General features: G+C 26.6%; 3 protein-coding genes across 4 annotated transcripts; 2 read left to right on the forward strand and 1 right to left on the reverse strand.

Annotated features, from left to right (window-relative positions):
- Window positions 1-108: 108 nt before the first annotated feature.
- LOC145962114 (TBC1 domain family member 20) lies at window positions 109-3,374 on the reverse strand. Of its 2 annotated transcripts, XM_083082975.1 has the most exons (7): window positions 3,285-3,374; window positions 2,866-2,930; window positions 2,274-2,783; window positions 1,790-2,033; window positions 1,491-1,694; window positions 1,186-1,405; window positions 109-1,120 (listed from the first exon to the last, which is right to left on the reverse strand). In XM_083082975.1, the coding sequence occupies exons 3-7, from the start codon at window positions 2,686-2,688 to the stop codon at window positions 815-817; spliced, it is 1,389 nt and encodes a 462-aa protein (XP_082939101.1). In that variant the 5' UTR covers window positions 2,689-2,783; window positions 2,866-2,930; window positions 3,285-3,374; the 3' UTR covers window positions 109-814. The 2 variants fall into 2 exon arrangements, with proteins under 2 accessions (XP_082939101.1, XP_082939100.1); XM_083082974.1 differs by lacking the exon at window positions 3,285-3,374 and having other exon boundaries at window positions 2,274-3,040.
- LOC145962117 (translocon-associated protein subunit gamma) lies at window positions 3,371-5,092 on the forward strand. The gene is made up of 4 exons (XM_083082986.1): window positions 3,371-3,670; window positions 3,925-4,052; window positions 4,158-4,249; window positions 4,435-5,092. Exons 1-4 carry the CDS (start codon window positions 3,541-3,543, stop codon window positions 4,631-4,633), a joined length of 549 nt encoding a protein of 182 aa, XP_082939112.1. The 5' UTR covers window positions 3,371-3,540; the 3' UTR covers window positions 4,634-5,092.
- Window positions 5,093-6,591: 1,499 nt separating this feature from the next.
- On the forward strand, window positions 6,592-20,833 carry Bgm (acyl-CoA synthetase bubblegum family member 1). The gene is made up of 13 exons (XM_083082971.1): window positions 6,592-6,717; window positions 16,535-16,593; window positions 17,256-17,307; window positions 17,547-17,754; window positions 18,040-18,174; window positions 18,335-18,530; window positions 18,618-18,719; window positions 18,894-19,040; window positions 19,203-19,678; window positions 19,804-20,018; window positions 20,120-20,271; window positions 20,344-20,469; window positions 20,633-20,833. Exons 2-13 carry the CDS (start codon window positions 16,540-16,542, stop codon window positions 20,825-20,827), a joined length of 2,058 nt encoding a protein of 685 aa, XP_082939097.1. The 5' UTR covers window positions 6,592-6,717; window positions 16,535-16,539; the 3' UTR covers window positions 20,828-20,833.
- The last annotated feature ends 567 nt before the right edge of the window (window positions 20,834-21,400 follow it).

The raw sequence follows: 21,400 nt of genomic DNA on the forward strand, positions 1-21,400 counted from the left end.
TCATTCTGATAATGTAACACTAATCATACATTTATAAGATGAAATGTTACAATGTAAATCATTGCCATAAACAAGAAACTTATTACAAATGATGATAATAAATAAATGTTGAAAAATAAGATATTTATTGATTATAACGTTATTAATTATATTATAAATTTTCATCGCATTCATTTAACTATACACATAAAATTTTTTTATTATAGATTGTAATAACAATTATATACACAATCTATAAAGTTTTCCTAAACATCTAAATTGCATTCCAAAATCGACTCTTTAGAATAGAATAGTTTGATTATCTAAGCAAAGAAATTTTTTTATGTCCTGATTAGTCAGTCAAACACAACTTTATTCTAAAAAGTAAATTTCGAATGCAACTCTCATTTTACACACATTCGTACTTTTAATAATTTTAAATATTTGAAATAGTGTGCTCTCTATTTTTTTCCTTTTCAAGTTTTTACATATTTATGATTTTTTTTTTAACATATGTATGCGAAAAGTTTAGGTCAATCTCCAAAGAACACAGTATAAAGGCAGCATAGGAATGCATAAAAATCTGATTCATTCATATATCCTAAAGCAGATTTGCTCAAATATTGACAATCAAACCTCTTGTAATTATTCTCCTAATACATAATTTCTTGCTATTTCATTCCTTTGACCAATTATTTATATCTTAATATTTTTTCTCCATCTCACAATCAATTTTTATTTACTGATATATCAAAGAAGTAGAGAGTCTTTGCTTTAAAAAATGTGAAAAAATTCTTGTGAAAGCTTTTTTTACAACAGATAATATCTCTTAATGTCAGTTAAGCCCTGTCGAAGATCTTATAAAGGCATATATTCCCAAAGCTAAAATAGTCACAACAGTGATAGTTTTATAACTTCTGATGCGATAAGATATTCTTGATGTTGACTGGACAATTTTTAATTTTCGTTTCCTTTCTCTTTCTTTACGGCTTGCTTCTGCCTTTGCTTTCCACTCTTGCTCTTTAATTTTCCTTTTATGATCATAATCTTTGACGTCATTACTGATAGATTCAGGAGGATATTTTCGATATAAATCTTTTGCTTCTACTAAAAGTGTTTCAAATGGCAAGTCATCAGGTAACTGAAAATATAAACTTTTATAATTATATTTTTTTTTTATTATCAAATTTCTTTGATGACACTTACCGTACATAATATCTTATGTGTGTGTCCCATATCAGGTGTAGTGTTGAAAATTTCGGTAGCTCTATGTGCAACAATAACTGTACTCAGATAAAGAGGCATGAGTGGAGGACTGCCCAGAAAATAATCAAATAATCTATGTAATAATGTCCTATTTTCTGCATATTTGTGTGCATACCATGTTGTGTACTCAGCCAAAGCAAAATGTGGAAACAGTTCTACACTAAGATAAAAAATAATTCTGCTATTAGTTACTATAACATGTAAAACATCTAAAATATTATATTATATTTCAATGTATAACTAACTTCTCTAAATGTTCCAGGAGCGTTGGATGCACTCGTTCCAATAATGCAAATATGTAAAATAATTCTTGATTTACTTTTTCCATAGTCTTTTCCATAAATCTTTCCAAGAACTCTAACGATATACTTTCAAGAACATATAAGCCTGCTTGTAAGCCCATTACAAGTAATACAGTTGCTGCTACATCATTATATCCCTGGTAGTAACTAGGTACGCATTATTTTATTTTATATTACAATAAAATAAGTTACATATAATTTGTATATAAATAAACATTATTTGTGCTTTTAAAAATACTAACTTTAATTCGGAATGTCTATGAAGTACCCAGCACATAAGCTGTGTCAATTGTTCTTGAAAACTCTCTGTCTCTTTTTCTGTTGCATTTTGAGAAATATGACTACCGCTACGTGCTACATCTTTCAATATCTGTTGATAGACTTCATTTGGTATGCGAGTATGTACAGTCTCTAATCCATAAGTAGGTATAAATTCCTCTTGTACTAGTCTCAAAAGTTTTGGCCACAGTACCCTTCGTATATCATCTACAGATCATCTTTATGATTTCAAGATTTGGTTTACAAAAAATAAGATTATTCTCAAAAAGGAACCAATTTTAGATAACGTTATAGCTTGACTGATACTATCAGTATTTGTAAATTACACGGATGATGACATAGATGATCAAAATTATTAGAAATGCTCTTAAAATCTTTCGAGCTTGAAATAAAATAACAAGTAAGGTTCCTTGTTGATTCTAATATATTGTCACCTTGGCAAAGTACCATTAACGAAGCCTTCGCTACTGCAACCAAGTAGTCTTAGCTCTCCTAAAGTTAGATCCGGGTTGGCGATGGTACCGCGAATAACGTTCATTTTCATTCTCTCTCGATTGGTAAGGGGATCCGTCGAAGTGTTGTCATCCGATTCGCAATCATCCTCGTGAGTCAGCACTACTCCGTTCTGCTGTTTACCCGACGTGGCCGCATCGATGACATCGGGTATCCGCGGCGCGGCACCGTCGTACCACGCTTTCGTGGAATCAGGCAAAATCACGAGAGGCACACGATCGCACAAATTGTCCTCCTTGATTGCCGATTCATTCGCTACATTTCTCCTGCGAATTTTGTTGCGATTATGCTTTTCGATCGGCGTTGACGTATCCGTCAGGGATTGCACTTCTTCGTTCTTGGCATCCATACTTTATTCGATTTTTACGCGAATTTATACATCAGGTATATCAGGGGATGCGTATCGTAATACTGATAATTTCGTTAAAAAGGTTCCTTAGAAATCTAAAAATTCCAACAGGAACAAACAGGATCACTAATCACTACTAATCCGTCAAGAATGACAGCAAAACGTAGTGACACATACTGCTGATTGACGTTATACCAGAGGCACCAACCAAACGCGAGAACGTTGCTAAAGTTAGTCATGAACTTTATCATGATAACGGATGGTAAAAAGATAGAAGAGGAATTATAAATGTGAAAATATCAAACATCGAGAAAAGAAATACACTTAAAATCTTATTCGTATGATATATTAATCTAATTAATTTTAAATGAATTTTTTCAAATGGATAAATTTTTTTCAAGATGTTATTTTTTATTTTAATGTATTTTTATAAAACTGTGGTTTCAATTTTTTTTAATTTGACAAAGAAACTTATCGATATTCCGCTCTCATTTTTCAGTTGTAAGAAAATATATATCACTGAAAATTATAAAGAGAAAGAGAGAGAGAGAGAGAACGAAAAAATGATTTTTAAATTAAATTATTAATATAGCTACGGTCGATAATAACGGTTCACGAATGAAAGCTTGGAGTGGATGGCCTACAAGAGGCAGGATTCGCGTTCGATATCGATAGCAATGACGTTTCGTTGGACACGTCGTCCAAGTCCAACGTCGTCATATCGCACGTTTGCATATTGTCTTTTTACGCATGCGTATCGTTTGTTTTCAGCTGTCGCATCTAGATTCCCGTGGCGAACAGTTGTTTGGTTATTCGATCTTTCGCTTGTCAGTAAATTAAATTAATTTGAAAATGTCGGGAAAGTCTAAAGCATTTACGAAAGAGGAGGAGCTATTGCTACAGGATTTCTCCAGAAATGTCTCAACGAAATCCTCGGCGTTATTTTATGGCAATGCTTTCATCGTTTCGGCGATACCCATTTGTGAGTGCAGAGATTTTTAGAAATTTGTCTTTTAATCTTTTCATCATTTTTGTTATATGTTTTAAGATTTTTACTATAAAATTTTACATTGATTTTGCATCATCTAATTTAAAAAACAGCTGAAATTGGACAATTATATCTTAAAAATAGATTGTTGCTACATAGTAGGCAGATTCTATATATATTTTTAATTTACTTATTATTAATATTTACTATTTTAATTAATATTTATTATATATTATACATATTTACAGGGTTATTTTGGAGAATACACTTAATCGATCTATATTCCAATTTAATCTCTTTTGTATTGGTTACATTAGCAAGTACATATGCTCTTGCATTGGCATATAAAAATACCAAATTTATCCTCAAGCATAAGGTATGTATATATCTACAGCATATATTTAAAAATAATAATGAGAATACATAATTATATAATAATGAAAATATAATTTTTGTATATATTTTATTACATATTATACAGATTGCTGTAAAAAGAGAAGATGCTGTAACGAAGGAAATAAGCCGCAAACTTGCAGAAGATAAGAAGATGAGCAAGAAAGAAAAGGATGAAAGGTATTATATTTGTATACTCCTTTATATTTTTATAAAATATAAGTAACAAATCGATTAGTAATATTTTGAATTTAATATCTCTTAAGTAGTCACTAGTATTAATTTGAACACAAATGACACTATTCTAAGGTTATTTTTCATATTCTCTACATCATATATATTAATTTATAATTATGTTTAAATAGGATTTTGTGGAAAAAGAACGAAGTGGCGGATTACGAGGCAACAACATTTTCAATTTTCTACAATAACGCTCTTTTCTTGGCATTTGTTATTGTATCTTCATTTTATATTCTGAAAACATTCACACCTGCAGTAAACTATATACTTTCAGTAGGAGTTACTAGTGCAGTCTTAGCATTATTATCAACAGGATCTCAGTAATGTATATTATCTAATATATATATATACATTCTATTTAACTGATTTCATAAGATATTGATTCTTCGTCAATTTGATTTATCTATTTTAATATGAACACAATCATAGATAATAAACATTTTCATTTATATTAAAAAAAACTATTTGCTGTGAATTATGTGTTATTTCTATGCAAAGTTAACATGTATTACATATTACATATATACATTTAAGCTATAAAGTCAATGGCTGCGTTCAACAGAAAAGCTACTTTGCAACAGTTGCAAAATTCATGAATCTGATTAGCATATGCTTTTAGATTCAGCCAAAATTAAGAGCATACGCCAATTAGATTCATGAATTTTACAACAATTGCAAAGCGGCTTTTTCTGCTGAATGCAACCATTGATTTTGTTATTCATTGATTATCAGATTTAAAAATTGTTTATATTAATTACGAATATTAAACATCATTATATATTATACTGATTTTTTAGTACCTCATCTATAAGCAACATCATTCAATTAAGTAAAGATTTTAGGTAGATATATATTTATTTATTTATCTTAAGCTTGCTTTGGATGATGTATAATAGTGCAATGCAACTTGAAGATAATTCTATATAAAATTTTTTGTATCACATTCTAACGTACGTATTCTGATGTATATTTTATATATATGTATATTTTACTTCAAATATTTTCTGTATTTGATAAATAAAATTATAAATAGAATTTTATCTTGTAAATTTTTTTGCAAATTATAAATCATCTATAAAGCAAGTTTTAAGAATTATAATTGTTTTATTAATATAATTTTATTTTTTGCAATCTTGATAATAGTTTTTGCATAATTTATTAATTTATTTTACTTAAAAAAAATATAGAATGATAAAAATTTTTGAAGGCCTGATGTTCAAATTAGAATAGGAAATTAAGAGCTGATCATTATGCCACAAATACATTTATTCATTAGAATATTTTTTTATTCAAGACTTTATATGTCTGTCAGTTAATTTTGACCTTAATTAATTCGGAAATGACTAATTTATAGAAAAAGATACTAAAAGGAAAAGATAATACTTCGTCATGTACTTATACTTTACCTACGAAATATATTTAATAACTTTTTGCATACTCGAGAAGTGATCCTCAGTTACCACTTGGTTTAATGCAGTAACTCGAATGGTAAATGAGAGGTGATAATAACTCATGTTTGATTTGAGTGCACTCCACAGTAAAGTATTATGTTTATTTTAATTGTTATTTTATTGTAAATTATTACTTTAAATTATTATTATTTTAAATTATTATTTTAAGCTTAGTTTTTATATTGAATATCGGGATGAATTGTGTTTTCCTTTTAGCAAGCGCAGCACGTTTCGCCTTCAGAAGGCGATAAGATTTTTGTTTAAGAATTAGACCCTTATCATTGCTTGGACAGCAGTTCTCGAAAAGGACAGTGGCGATAAAAGGATAATTTCTAAGGGTTATAAAAATGAAATCAAATGATGAAACAATTAAGATATATTGAAATATAATAGTAGTTCTATCCGCTATAATTTATATATAATGTATTTTTATGTTAAAAAATTTCATCAACTTTTTAAAAAAGCAGCTTCGAGTTGCTAGTTTCTTATAGCGAAAAAATTATCGAGTGCAAAGGATTAGTAATAATGATAGGCAAATACGAATCTTTTAATATTGATGTATATGCTAAAAAGTATTCCTAGTATTATATTTTGTAGAACCAATTTCGATCTTTATTAAGGTTTTTTCAATTAACATAGAAAAATAAAATTGTTTACCGTGACTGAGAATGATCTAAATACAGAATATAATTGGCGTGATTCTGCTAAATAATTTTGATTCAATTTTCCGGTTGTAATTAAAAATTATAAATAAGAATTTCATAACATACTCCCGCCATACATATAATGCACCAAGCGTCCATACGTGACGTGATCGACATAAGCAAACCAAGTTCTTTCTGAAAAGTCAGTATTGTAAGAGCTTCCATACGGTTCAGAGTAATTCACTTCCTTATTCAGAACTGTGCATGTGGCAGCTGTTTATTTAACAAGTGATCGAGAAGTGAGAGCAGTAAGGTAAGTACGATATAGTGAGATATATTTAAGTTAAATAGTTAATTAAAATAAATATGTTAATGTATAAATATGTTAATTAAAATAAAAATGAAAATAATTTAAGTGGTTACAAAAGAAGGTAAAATATGTGTGACAAATTGTTGTATATCGTTTTTTACACACGATATAGAGGTATATATATATATATAAATATGATATAAAAGAAAAGAAATGCAATTTATTATTTGATCTAGCAGTCTTGTTATAAAAAAAATATCCCATATTTAATCTTCGAAATAATCTTTATAGAAAAAAATATTGAACTTATTGCAAATTATGAGAATTGGAAAATAGCCACTTAGTTAATTTCAAACAAACGATTTTCAATTTTTAATATAAGATATTAATTTATAGTTTATTCTTTAACATCGAAAATTATGAATCCGTGAGAAAAATAGCAAAGTAATAAAAAATAATAGTAGTAAAGTTCTTGACCACATGTGCATTTTTTTTAACTATTTGACAAAATTTGAATTTTCTAACATCACCTATTATATGCTAATGGACTAAGAACTTCGCATTACGTAATTTTAACAATTAGACTTCATTAATATTATTCTATTGAATTTCCACATCAACTTAGATTGATTTTTCATTTTTTATGTGTTTTCTTCCAGTCATTTTTGTTATGCAATTAAATCTTTTTGCGTAGAATTTCTAGATAATATATTATATATATATATATATATATATATATATATATATATATATATATATATGCATATATTCACACACAAGGAATGAAGAAGTAATAGTAAAGTAAAAGTAGAGTTAGTAACATATTTGTCGATAATTTTTATTACGTAAAGTATATATGTTGATAACTTGTATCACAACTATAAAATATGACAAAATAATTGTATTTTAATAGTTTCTTTGACATGATTCCGCACACATACTGTGGAAATTCTTTTCGAAGCGACGACGAAGGCTTTCGCATTAATGTTTCACATTGTACTATAATCGTTGCAATCCCATAGTCCATAGCAATTAACTTAAAGCCTTTAAGTAACATTGACCGGTTAGATACGATCAATTTTCAGATAACTAAATAATAATATAATAATTACTAATACTCTCAACTTATCTATTACGCTTGATATTAATATTTTTAAATATTTGGATATTCTAATATTTTAGACATATTTAGATGTGTATGATCCGTTTGATATCCTACAATTGTTCTCTTTATATGACTTTTTTTTATATATTTATTATTGTCATATTAAACGCCTTTGAAATATGCCTTATATTATGCATTATTTATATAATAATAGACTTGTATTATATATATATATATATATATATATATATATATATATATATATATATATATACAGGGTGTCCCATTTTAACATGGACAGTAAAATATCTCAAAAATTAAGCCCAGCAAACAAAAATGTTTCAGACAAAAGTTGTATGGTTTCGAGGGGCCATAAGATGGTACCATTGGTTTGACCTTGAAGAGTCATTTGAAGGTCACGTGAAGGTCACTTCAATTTTTTTAAATGGAATACCCTATATATTTTTGCACATTCTTGTAGCTTATCTCGAGAGCTTTCCAAAACACTATAATTAAGTACCTTTTCGTTAAGTACTTTTTGAGTTATGAGGCTTGAAATAATTTCTTAATTTTACATAAACCGTAAAATATCTTGTAAAATATTCATTTTTCGATTATCTTACCTTAATACTTTTATGTACAAAATAATGAGAGAAATCAATTGGTGTAAAGAAAACACATAGTTGTTTTTAAGAAAAAATATGGAATTGTTAATTGCAAATTACATATTTTTTCTTCAAAACAACTATGTGTTTTCTTTACACCAATTGATTCCTCTCAATATTTTGTACGTAAAAGTATTAAGGTAAGATAATCGAAAAATGAATATTTTACGGTTTATGTAAAATTAAGAAATTATTTCAAGACTCATAACTCAAAAAGTACTTAACGAAAAGGTACTTAATTATAGTGTTTTGGAAAGCTCTCGAGATAAGCTACAAGAATATGCAATGACAAATAGTAGATTCCATTTAAGAAATTGAAGGTGACCTTCATGTGACCTTCAAATAACTCTTCAAGGTCAAACCAATGGTACCATCTTATGGCCCCCTCGAAACTATACAACTTTTGTCCGAAACATTTTTGTTTGCTGAGCTTAGTTTTTGAGATATTTTACTGTCCAAGTTAAAATGGGACATCCTGTATATATATATATATATATATATATATATATATATATATATATATATATATATATATATATATATATAATTTACTATATTAAAAGACGTACAAATATACGCGCACACTATTTGTTTTTATGATTTATAATAGATTTTTCCGATATCAAGCGAAAATTATATTAATTGACAATTATATTTTCCTAATAGAATAATTACTCGAAACTTGCTACTGAAGAGCAAGACTTATAATAAGTATTAAAGTTTCGTATAAATTTTCAAATAATTATACTTTGAAAAAGTTGCTATATTTTTTTTAATATTATATTAACAGAGAAAAATATGCCCGCGTGAATACGATCATATTGCTATATACAGGGTGACCCATTTTAACTTAGGCAGCCAAATAACTCGAAAAATAAGCAAGATAGAGAAAAATGTTTTAGACAAAAGTTGTATGGTTTCGAGGGGGCCATAAGATGGTATCATTGGTTTGACCTTGAAGAGTCATTTGAAGGTCACGTGAAGGTCACTTCAATTTTTTTAAATGGAATACCCTATATATTTTTGTACATTCTTGTAGCTTATTTCGAGAGCTTTCCAAAACACTATAATTAAGTACCTTTCCGTTAAGTACTTTTTGAGTTATGATGCTTGAAATAATTTCTTAATTTTACATAAACCGTAAAATATCTTGTAAAATATTCATTTTTCGATTATCTTACCTTAATACTTTTATGTACAAAATAATGAGAGGAATCAATTGGTGTAAAGAAAACACATAGTTGTTTTTAAGAAAAAATATGGAATTGTTAATTGCAAATTACATATTTTTTCTTCGAAACAACTATGTGTTTTCTTTACACCAATTGATTCCTCTCATTATTTTGTACATAAAACTATTAAGGTAAGGTAATCGAAAAATGAATATTTTACAAGATATTTTACGGTTTATGTAAAATTAAGAAATTATTTCAAGCCTCATAACTCAAAAAGTACTTAACGAAAATGTACTTAATTATAGTGTTTTGGAAAGCTCTCGAGATGAGCTACAAGAATGTACAAAAATATATAGGATGTTCTATTTAAAAAAATTGAAGTGACCTTCACGTGACCTTCAAATGACTCTTCAAGGTCAAACCAATGATACCATCTTATGGCCCCCTCGAAACCATACAACTTTTGTCTAAAACATTTTTCTCTATCTTGCTTATTTTTCGAGTTATTTGGCTGCCTAAGTTAAAATGGGTCACCCTGTATAAAATGTTAAATAAATTATTTTAATTTGAAAATTATAATTGATGATTATTACTGATGATATAAAAAGAATCTAATCTGTAGATTAGATTAGAATTTAATATGATGAAAACACATCAAGGCACTAATTATTAATTTATATATTACACATAAAAATATAAAGTTATCAGTTTTATGTATTATAATTTTGATGAATTGGCCAAATTTATAATATCTTAATTTCCATATTTTAAAATTTGCTTATGAATCGAAAATAAAAAAAATATTACCTTTTTTAGCCTCTACATAGATATATTTTAAATTAAATTAGAAATACAATAAAAATATATAACAAAAATTATGGTTTTATAAAAAAGTTTTAACAGAATTTACAAACATTATGAATTTATTATTCATAAAATAATCTTTCATTTTTTCTTTCTATTCTTGTTATATTTTATATCTGAAAATTTATATATACAGGGTGAGCCATTTTAATTAACGCACGCAATTATTTCGGAAACAAAGCATTTTAGAGAAAAATGTTTCAGACAAAAGTTTTATGGTTTCGAGGGGGCCATAAGATGGTATCATTGGTTTGACCTCGAAGAGTTATTTGAAGGTCACATGATGGTCACCTTCAATTTCTTAAATGGAACCTACTATTTGTCATTGCATATTCTTATAGCTTATCTCGAGAGCTTTCCAAAACACTATAATTAAGTACCTTTTCGTTAAGTACTATTTGAGTTATGAGGCTTGAAATAATTTCTTAATTTTACATAAACCGTAAAATATCTTGTAAAATATTCATTTTTCGATTATCTTACCTTAATACTTTTATGTACAAAATAATGAGAGGAATCAATTGGTGTAAAGAAAACACATAGTTGTTTTTAAGAAAAAATATGGAATTGTTAATTGCAAATTACATATTTTTTCTTCAAAACAACTAAGTGTTTTCTTTACACCAGTTGATTCCTCTCATTATTTTGTACGTAAAAGTATTAAGGTAAGATAATCGAAAAATGAATATTTTACAAGATATTTTACGGTTTATGTAAAATTAAGAAATTATTTCAAGCCTCATAACTCAAAAAGTACTTAACGAAAAGGTACTTGATTATAGTGTTTTGGAAAGCTCTCGAGATAAGCTACAAGAATATGCAATGACAAATAGTAGGTTCCATTTAAGAAATTGAAGGTGACCTTCATGTGACTTTCAAATAACTCTTCAAGGTCAAACCAATGATACCATCTTATGGCCCCCTCGAAACCATAAAACTTTTGTCTGAAACATTTTTCTCTAAAATGCTTTGTTTCCGAAATAATTGCGTGCGTTAATTAAAATGGCTCACCCTGTATACATATATGTGTGTGTGTTTGTGTGTTTGGATAGCATAGTAATTAATATATCTATGATAGATTTGTAGATAGTATAATAATATATTATTATGTTATATGAGATATTCATTTCGACATAAATTTCGATGCAAAAAATTTCATGTATTTTATGAAAATTTCACGTAATTTATAAAAATTTTATGTATTTCTCGTTTCTTATGTAATTTATATGACTGTAATGATAGACTAGAAAATTAAAATAAAACTGTTACATATATTAAAACAAAGAATCTGCACTGGAGTTTTACTTATGAAAAATATCTTATACAAAAATTTCTAAATATTTTATGCTTTCATATATATATATATATATATTTGCGATTTTTTAAATATCATAAGATTTTATTTTAAAATGAAGATTTTTAAAATATTTTTTATAGTGTATTTTGATGATCATAGAAAATGGCAATGAATACATTTATGAATATTTGATGATTGTAATGCTGTAAAGGATTAAATTCGGTTTTTTTAAAAGTAATATATGCGTAAACGTTTTTCGCTGACATTGCTATACACTGACATTGCTTTATTATTTTAATTTGCAGTTGTTACGATTCAAAGTTACAAGTCATACATCACATGGAATTAAATGTTTTGCATTTATTATACAATTATGTAACGTCTATTTTTTGAATGTCATGTAACGAAAAAACTGCTTAATCTTGTAAATAAAATATTGATGTTATCTTAATATATGATTATTCAAAGAAACATAAAATATACAAAAAGTATATCGATGAGAAATTAGTACTGCATGAAAAAACGAAGAAATATAAAATATTTTAATTTTTTTCATTAATTGTAGTTTTTTATTGTTTAAAATCAATTTATATTTTATAAGAAGCAACGAAGAAACTGAATTGAATTGTAAGCAATAATTTTAATAGATTTTTTGTTAGTTATTAATTCAAAAAACTTTATTGAATTAATTCCTTCATAATATGTATAAAAATATGCATATTATAAAACAATTAATAATCTAATGAGAAAAAATAGAAAGTCCGTTAAAATACAAAATCTGTTTGTAAAATAGAAACTTATTTGGCAATGTAATGTGTTAAATAAAATCGAATTCTTCATAGTGAACTAGAAAAAAATTTGTCAAATGAAAAAGAACTTAATAACTAATGTGAATCTTGTGATGTAGAGTTGTATTAAAATAAAATGTGTTATTTGAAATATTTTATTCTTTGCATTAGATAATACTATGCTATACTGCATTGCTCATTATTAGGTCAAGAATGCTTCGTTAAAAATTTTTAATTATTTATAGCGAACACCGTGTAACAAGACTTAGTTTTTATAAAAAATTAATATTTATGATAAGTATGCACATCGTACTATTTTTTTTAGTCGTTGATCGATTAAAATTTCACAATAAGATTTAAATAGATACATGATTTTTCAAATAATCACATAAAATTTTATTGTTGCAAACATATATTTTATTGAAAGAGAGAGAGAAAATAATTCATATCTTAAAAGACGAAAAAAATAATCTGTATATTAGTTACTAAAAAATTTTTTTTTCTGTCATTTATTCATAATTTTTAAAAGAAAAATTGATCCGCTATTTCACACTGTTAATGCCAACGGTCAATCTTAACACATCTTAACATGAAGTAAGATAATACTATAGTAAAATATATAGCAAAATTAATACATAGCAACATTTTTAACTAATGTAATTAACTAATATAGGACTCTTGGAAAGCACTATTCTACAAAGTAAAGAAAAAGATTGAAAAAGAACGAGATACATATTTTATTATAATTTGTGATTTGTTATTGTAATTTATGATGAAATGAGGAATCATTGTTTTACAATTTAAAAGAACATCTATTTTTCAGATCGATTATCTGAGCTTTGTTGATTAATATTCAAACAAAAATATTCTTGATTTGAAATATTCTTAATTTAGATCAAAATTATATTATTATTTTATATCTATATTGCTTTTTTGTTTACAAGCTTTCTGCAAATGAACAGTATTATTCTCAATTTATTTGAATAATTAATATCTTGCTATATTTCAAATAAAGAATGAAATTTTTTTCTGACTATATGGAATGTCATAATTATCTAACAATTGCTTGTAAACGTATGTAAACAAATATGTTATTTGTAAATAAATTTTTTCAAGCTTGAGAACTTGACAAGTTTAAAATTAAATTGATATGAATTTAAAATTCAATTTTGTATTATTATTAGTACTATAAGTAGTCAAAAAACAGCGGTAGCAAATTTTATTATGTCTATTATTTATATCATCTACAAAAAAGTGTTATGACGTTGGAGATTTTGCGCGATAACAGCACTTTTTCATATGGCATATATAGACTTTCTATAAAAAAAAATTGTTCCTTCCTGAAGCGAAATGACCACCGGTGTATTTGAATGCGAATTGTGTTTTTACAACATTATTGCAGCCTGCCGATTAAAGAAAGACAAAATTTATGAGTTTACGTAATACATGTCTTCAATAAATGCTAATATCTTGCGGATGCACTTTGGCCACCTATCGCGTGACATGTTTCTATTGACGCAAATAAAGTTCGTAAATCATAGTCATCACCGGTCATCCGTCTCATTTCAACAAAATCTTAGCTTACTTTATATCGATATATAATATAATTTTACAGAAAATTATCGATTAACGTTTACAATGTTCAATCAAGTATTTTAAAAAAAAAAAGCATCGTAAATATGTATTATGCATCATTTCTGGAACATTTTTTATGTTTGATGACTTGCAATCAGCTGTGTGTTACTTGAGTTATTTTTCAGCATCAGTTGTATACACACATATATTTGAGAGAGTACACATTAGAGTAGAAGTTTATTTATTCATATAATTAATAAATTCTTTTAATTTCAGTATTTATTGTAAGTATTATGAAAAATTATAATATTCTCTTCTATAGATACTCTAACTTTTATAGATACTCTAACAATTTTTTTACATGGACTGAGATGTCGATTAAAAATATGATATAATATACTTAGAGAGAGAGAGAATTTGCAATTAACAATTACATTTTTTTTTTCGAAACAATTATGTGTTTTCTTTACACCAATCGATTCCTCTCATTATTTTGTACATAAAAGTATTAAGGTAAGATAATCGAAAAATGAATATTTTACTAGATATTTTATGGTTTATGTAAAATTAAGAAATTATTTCAAGCCTTATAACTCGAAAAGTACTTGATGAAAAAATACTTAATTATAGTGTTTTGGAAAGCTCTCGACATAAGCTATAAGAATATGCAATAAAAAATAGGTGGTTCCATTTAAGAAATTAAAGGTGTCCTTGACCTCACCTTAACGATGCCATCCAAGGTCAAACCAATGACACCATCTTATGTTCCCCTCAAAACCATACAATTTTTGTCGAAAACGTTTTTCTCTAAAATGCTTAGTTTTTGAAAGAAAAGGGGTATACGGGTGGTCTAGGACACCCTGTATACATAACTTTCATCTTTTATGCCCGATTTCACCACGTTTAACTTTAATCTTACAATTAGTTTAACTCATTCTTTGTCTCTTTTTAAAGGAATAGTTAAACTAAGTTAAACTAAGATTAAAGTTAAACGCAGTTGGGGTGAAAGTTCAAATTAATGATATGATAACTCATTAATTGATAACGCTCTGAAAATGTACATACTATAATATACAGAGTGTACTAGAATTTGCGGATACGGAATGCACAGCGTTGATAGTTCATGCCAAAAGAAACAACTTTTTCCTTTGGCAAAATTGCGTCTAAATATTACTTTTTAATGAGAGCAACTTTAGGCTAACGAATAAGCGCTTTAGATTATGCATTAATCGGGGCAGCGGGCGCACAGTTTGCGCAACGTTTGAACATATATGCTATTTTATTATTTTGCTAAAGGTTTTACAAGAAATGCGCATGATAACTAAATATCGTTATCTTCTAAACAATTTACTTAATGAAAAAATTTCCATTTGATATCATCGAAGTAATTACTGAAAGTAAAATAAGTAGATTAGATAACATGTGAATAATTTTGATCTACACATATTAGGTTTAGAAGAACAGTTTCATTGTGTATTAGCAATCATCATATCAGAAATGGTCCAACGTATACAAGAAAATCTTATTCACAGAGCAAAAATGTGTACAAATAGAAAGTCTACATTTCAAAATATGCTTTAAAACATTTAATTGATTTTTTCAGGGCCAAAAAATTCTTAGAACGTTGGAATAATAATTTTAGATTAAAATTATTCACATGTTATCTAATTTATTTACTTTACTTTCAGTCATTACTTCGGTGATATCAAATAGAAAATGTTCTTTCATTAAGTAAATTGTTTTAAAAATAGCGATATTTAGTTATCATACATAGTTCTTGTAAAACACACATATAGCAAAATGATAAAATAGCGTATATATGCTCAAATGTTACGCAAGCTGTGCGCGCCACTTCTTAATCACACATAATCTAAAGTGCTTATTCGTTAGCTTAATGTTGCTCTCATTAGAAAAATAATATTCAGACGCAATTTTGCCAAAGGAAAAAATTGTTTCTTTTGGCGCGAATTATCACGCTGTGCATTCTGCATCCGCGAATTCTGATACACTCTGTATAACGTGCATATACTTTTATTTTCTTTATTTACTTCATTCTTTTATTAATACTTACATTTTCATGTTATTTTTAGATATATACATATTTTACATATACAAATAAATTTTTTGAACATAATATTCACTTAATAATAGATTGATTTATTATTAAAATGTTTTTTAATCAACAAGTTCATAAATGATAAAAAAAGATGAAATATAACTTTCCAATTACAATTAATGACAAAAAGAAAAAACAATTATAAAAATGAATAAGTGTGAATAAAAGTTTATTGTAGTACAATTTTGTTAATGTTTATCTTATTTATTTTATTTATTGTTTATTATTATTTCAGATAAAATGTCAGCCATACAATTTCATGAAGCTACAAATGGATTTATACAAGATAATAAGGTATTACAATAGATATATATTAAAAAATATACACTTGAAAAATCGTCACATTGTTTTAAATTAAATCGTCATTATTTAGTTCTATCAACACTAAATATGCCCGCTTCTTTAAATCTTTTTTTGAAATTTAAATATTTATTTCTTAAAACTTTTGGCTTTAGAGAGATATTTGTATATGATATTTCATTATATTTTGACATTTCCGTTGTTTCAATTAAAAAAAAATCTGTCATGAATATATAATCTCAATCTTATCACACGAATTAATAATTTTAGAAAAGAAATGATGAGAAATACGGCAGTTTTAAGTCTCTTCTATCACATTCCATACGTTTATGTATTTATTTCACTAAAACTTCTTGCAAAACTACATAAATGATAGTTATACTAAGGGAGATATAAGGGAGATAAAAGTAGATATAATCATCTCTATACCTAGGAGGACTAGTTTTATTTTTTATAATATACATGAATCTAATACATGATTCTATGCAATGCAATTTATCAAGTACAATATGTTCTTTTTAACAAAAAGATTTCATTACGAAAAAAAAATTGCCCCTTCTTTTGTATGAACGAATCTTGAATTTTCTATGAATCTGAGCATCTAGCTTATGTATGTAAATAAAATAATGTAAATAAAATATATGTAAAATTTACAGGAAATAAATCTATCGGTCAGATATGCAACAGCTAGTGAGACTGGACTTGATGGTAATAATATTGTCACATATTCAAGATTTTTTATATCTATATCTTACCGACTTTCTAATATAATCATAGCGATTAAAGTTGCATCAGCTTCAACTTATTCATTCATTAATATCATTTGCAATTTTTTCTTGCAATAAAACATGGAATACATTCTCCTCTTTTTTCTCTTGTATGATAATTTTTCATAAATTTATATCTTTTTAATTGCATTATATAAAATGTTGTTTGAACATTTTCAGGACCCGATCAGGTATTGGTTACAGACGTAGATACTACGTGTGAAGCGAAAGGTAAAGTGCGGATAAAATTAGATAAGAATGGATGCAATTCGTGCATACCTATGTCAATTCCTGGAGTTTTCATGAAAACAGCAAATCGTTACCCTGATCATATTGCGTTGGTCTCTAGTCCTGGTATCGATGGCAAGAGGACCATGTATACTTATCGGTATAAAAAAACTTTGTGATAATTCTTTTTATCTAAATTATTAAATAATAAAATTATTATAAAATCTAATAATATGACGATGTTTAAAATTCTTTTGTTTTTGAAATTTTTTAATTATACTTTAATTGTAATTTAATTTACAAGATATAAACTGATTATATATTTTTTCGTTTTATCTCTTATTTTTTTCTCGAATTAATTTATAAATAAATTCAACGAATTTGGCAACTACATTTAATATGATAAACAGTACAATAATAAAAAATGCATCAATCTTTATTACAGAGAATACGAACAGGCTGTAAGAACCGTTGCTAAAGCATTTTTGAAACTAGGTTTAGAGCGATATCATAGTGTTTGTATATTAGGATTCAATAGTCCGGAATGGTTCATCGCCGATCTTGCAGCTATATATGCTGGGTAAGATTCTGATTATATCTAATAGCGCGTTACACATGATTTATATTACTAATTTTATAACGATATGACAATAAAATACCATATATAATGTTTTTAACAGCGTATTTTACAGTTTTTTAAAATTGATTGTTTAAATAAATGATTTATCATTTTGTTTTAGCGGACTTGCTACAGGAATTTATACCACAAATTCTCCAGATGCATGCCAATATTGCGCCGAACACAGTCAGGCAAATATAATAGTTGTTGAAGACACGAAACAATTGGAGAAAATTTTACAAATAAGACAAAATCTGCCTAATTTAAAAGCGATCGTTCAATACAATGGTATACCTACTGAAAAAAATGTTTTAAGCGTGCGTAAATCGATTATTATCCAACATTTTTCTCTTTTTTTTTTTGAATACTTAGAATATACGATTTATTATATTTGTATTTTTCAGTGGAATGATTTATTGGAGATAGGTAAACAGGAATCAGACAGTAAATTACTATCTGTGTTAAAAACAATTGGAGCAAACGAATGTTGTACTTTAGTTTACACGGTATGTTAAATTCATCAATCATTAATATATATATATATATATATATATATATATATATTATATATATATATATATATATATATATATATATATATATATATATTATATATATATATATATATATATATATATATATAATTAACATTTTTTCATAATTTACAATTATTCCTATAGTCAGGAACAGTTGGAAACCCGAAAGCTGTAATGTTGAGCCATGATAATCTCTTACACGATGTACGAATGATATTTTCCGCGATACAAGTAAATGAAAAATCGGAGAATGTAGTTAGTTATTTACCATTATCTCATGTTGCAGCTCAGGTGAGATTTTTCGAAATTTCATATACATATTTTAAATAAAAATATTATTATGTTAATTATTATATATCTAGATACATAATAATTAACACAATAATATTTATCACGATATACATGAGGGGAAAGTAGAATTCGTAATAATGTATTATTCTATTAAAATTTCAGCTATGTGATATTATAGGAACTGTATTTGCAGCAATTACAGTACATTTTGCGGATAAAAACGCGCTCAAAGGTTCGTTAGTAGAAACGTTGGTTGTGGCGCAACCAACTCTTCTGTTAGCGGTACCGAGAGTATGGGAAAAGATATACGAAAAAATGCAAGAAAAGGCACGGAGTAACGGAGTAATAAAGACCTGTATAGCTAGATGGGCAAAAGCGCAAGGGCTTTATTATCACACGAATAAAATGAATGGCGTGGATTATAAAAACTGGAGCTATATTTTTGCAAAATGGCTTGTTTTTGATAAAATAAAGGCAGCATTGGGTCTACAGAAATGCCGAGTATTTGTTAGCTCAGCAGCACCTTTAAATAGCGATATTAAAAAATATTTTTTAAGTTTAGATATACCTATAATAGAGGCATACGGGATGTCTGAATGTGGTGGTGCCCATACATTAAGCAATTATACAGAATATAGGTAAATCGTATTTTCCTTCATTCTTTTATATTGTATTTACGGTGAAAAAATATTCACTTTCGAAAAATCTATTATTCATATATCTTCAAAGATTGATATACGTATTCAAAAATATTTTTTATTAGATTAGATGGTGTGGGAACTACTTTATCTGGGGCATATACAAAATTGGACAATATAGATGAACATGGTGAAGGGGAAGTCTGCATGAGCGGACGACACGTATTTATGGGTTATTTAAACGCACCAGAGAAAACTGCAGAAGCTAAAGATAAAAATGGTTGGTTACATAGTGGTGACCTTGGCAAAATAGATTCAAATGGGATTTTGTCTATTACCGGTGAAACATTGTTTTCAATAAATACAATTAACAATCATTATTATATAATAATATACCTATTGAAAATAATCATATATATATTTTTGTATACGTATTTGCAGGTAGAATAAAAGAACTTATAATCACAAGTGGAGGAGAAAATATAGCACCATTAAATATTGAGCAAGCAATATTGTCAGAGTTACCAGCATTAAATAATGCTATGATAGTTGGAGATAAAAGAAAATATTTGACAGTTCTTGTCACACTTAAGGTATAAATATGTAGAAATATATAAATGTAAATTGTCTTATAGATTATTAGATATTTATATTATGCTTTTTAGAGCAATATGAATAGCGAAACTGGTGAACCTTTAGATACACTGAGTCCTGACGTATTACAATGGGCAAAATCTATTGGTAGTAATGCAAAGACAGTTACAGATGTCATAAGCTCTCGTGATCCACTCGTAAGTTAGATATTTAAAAAAATTCATAATTGTATTCTTATGCATATGTTAAGCGATTAAAACGAAATTTATATATCATTGCATAGAAAATAATTTTATAAAATATGTTATGCAATATGTTTTAAGTTGAAATATATGTTATAAAATATATATTTCCTTTCAGATATATAAGGAAATCGACAAAGCGATCAAAAGAGCAAACGAGCAAGCTATAAGTAATGCTCAAAAAGTACAAAAATTCGAAATTCTTCCACATGACTTTTCCATTCCAACTGGTGAATTAGGACCTACATTAAAGCTTAGAAAGAATATAGTTCTGAAAATGTATGCTGATTTAATAGATAAAATATATCAGTAAAATTCACTTTATTCTGCTATATTGTTATATATTTTGATTTATTTTGGCGTTTATAATAAAGCGTTCCTTTATCTGTTCATATTATCAATTTTTTTATAAAAATATTGTATATTCTGATATACAATAAGGAACTCTTTATTATAAACGCCAAAATAAATCAAAATATATAGCAATATATTTATTATATTAAGCATTATATAAGCTTTGATATATGCAAAATTCAATATTTCCAATATTTTATATAAATATTTTTTAAATAGATACGACCAAAATAATATTGAAAAAATAATATTAAGCCAATGCAAGTTTGTTATATATAAATATAATATAAGTGGGATTATGTATTTTGGATTATGTATTTTATCTATAAGGCACAATAAAATACTAATGAATCTCACACACACACACATATTTGTATTTACATTATATGTAATCTAGATTTTTTACTATAATTGTAAATATTTTTTAATTATTAATATAGTTTTACACATATATAATTTTTAAATTTAAAATATAATTTTCATATTTACTATTTAAAGAAAATTATATCCAGGTATAGCATCTTCAGTAATA

The sequence above is a fragment of the Camponotus vicinus genome, unplaced genomic scaffold (assembly GCF_025532165.1).
Source record: "Camponotus vicinus isolate PSW18456_S1 unplaced genomic scaffold, iyCamVici1.0 SCAF_11, whole genome shotgun sequence".
NCBI classification, from domain to species: domain Eukaryota; kingdom Metazoa; phylum Arthropoda; class Insecta; order Hymenoptera; family Formicidae; genus Camponotus; species Camponotus vicinus.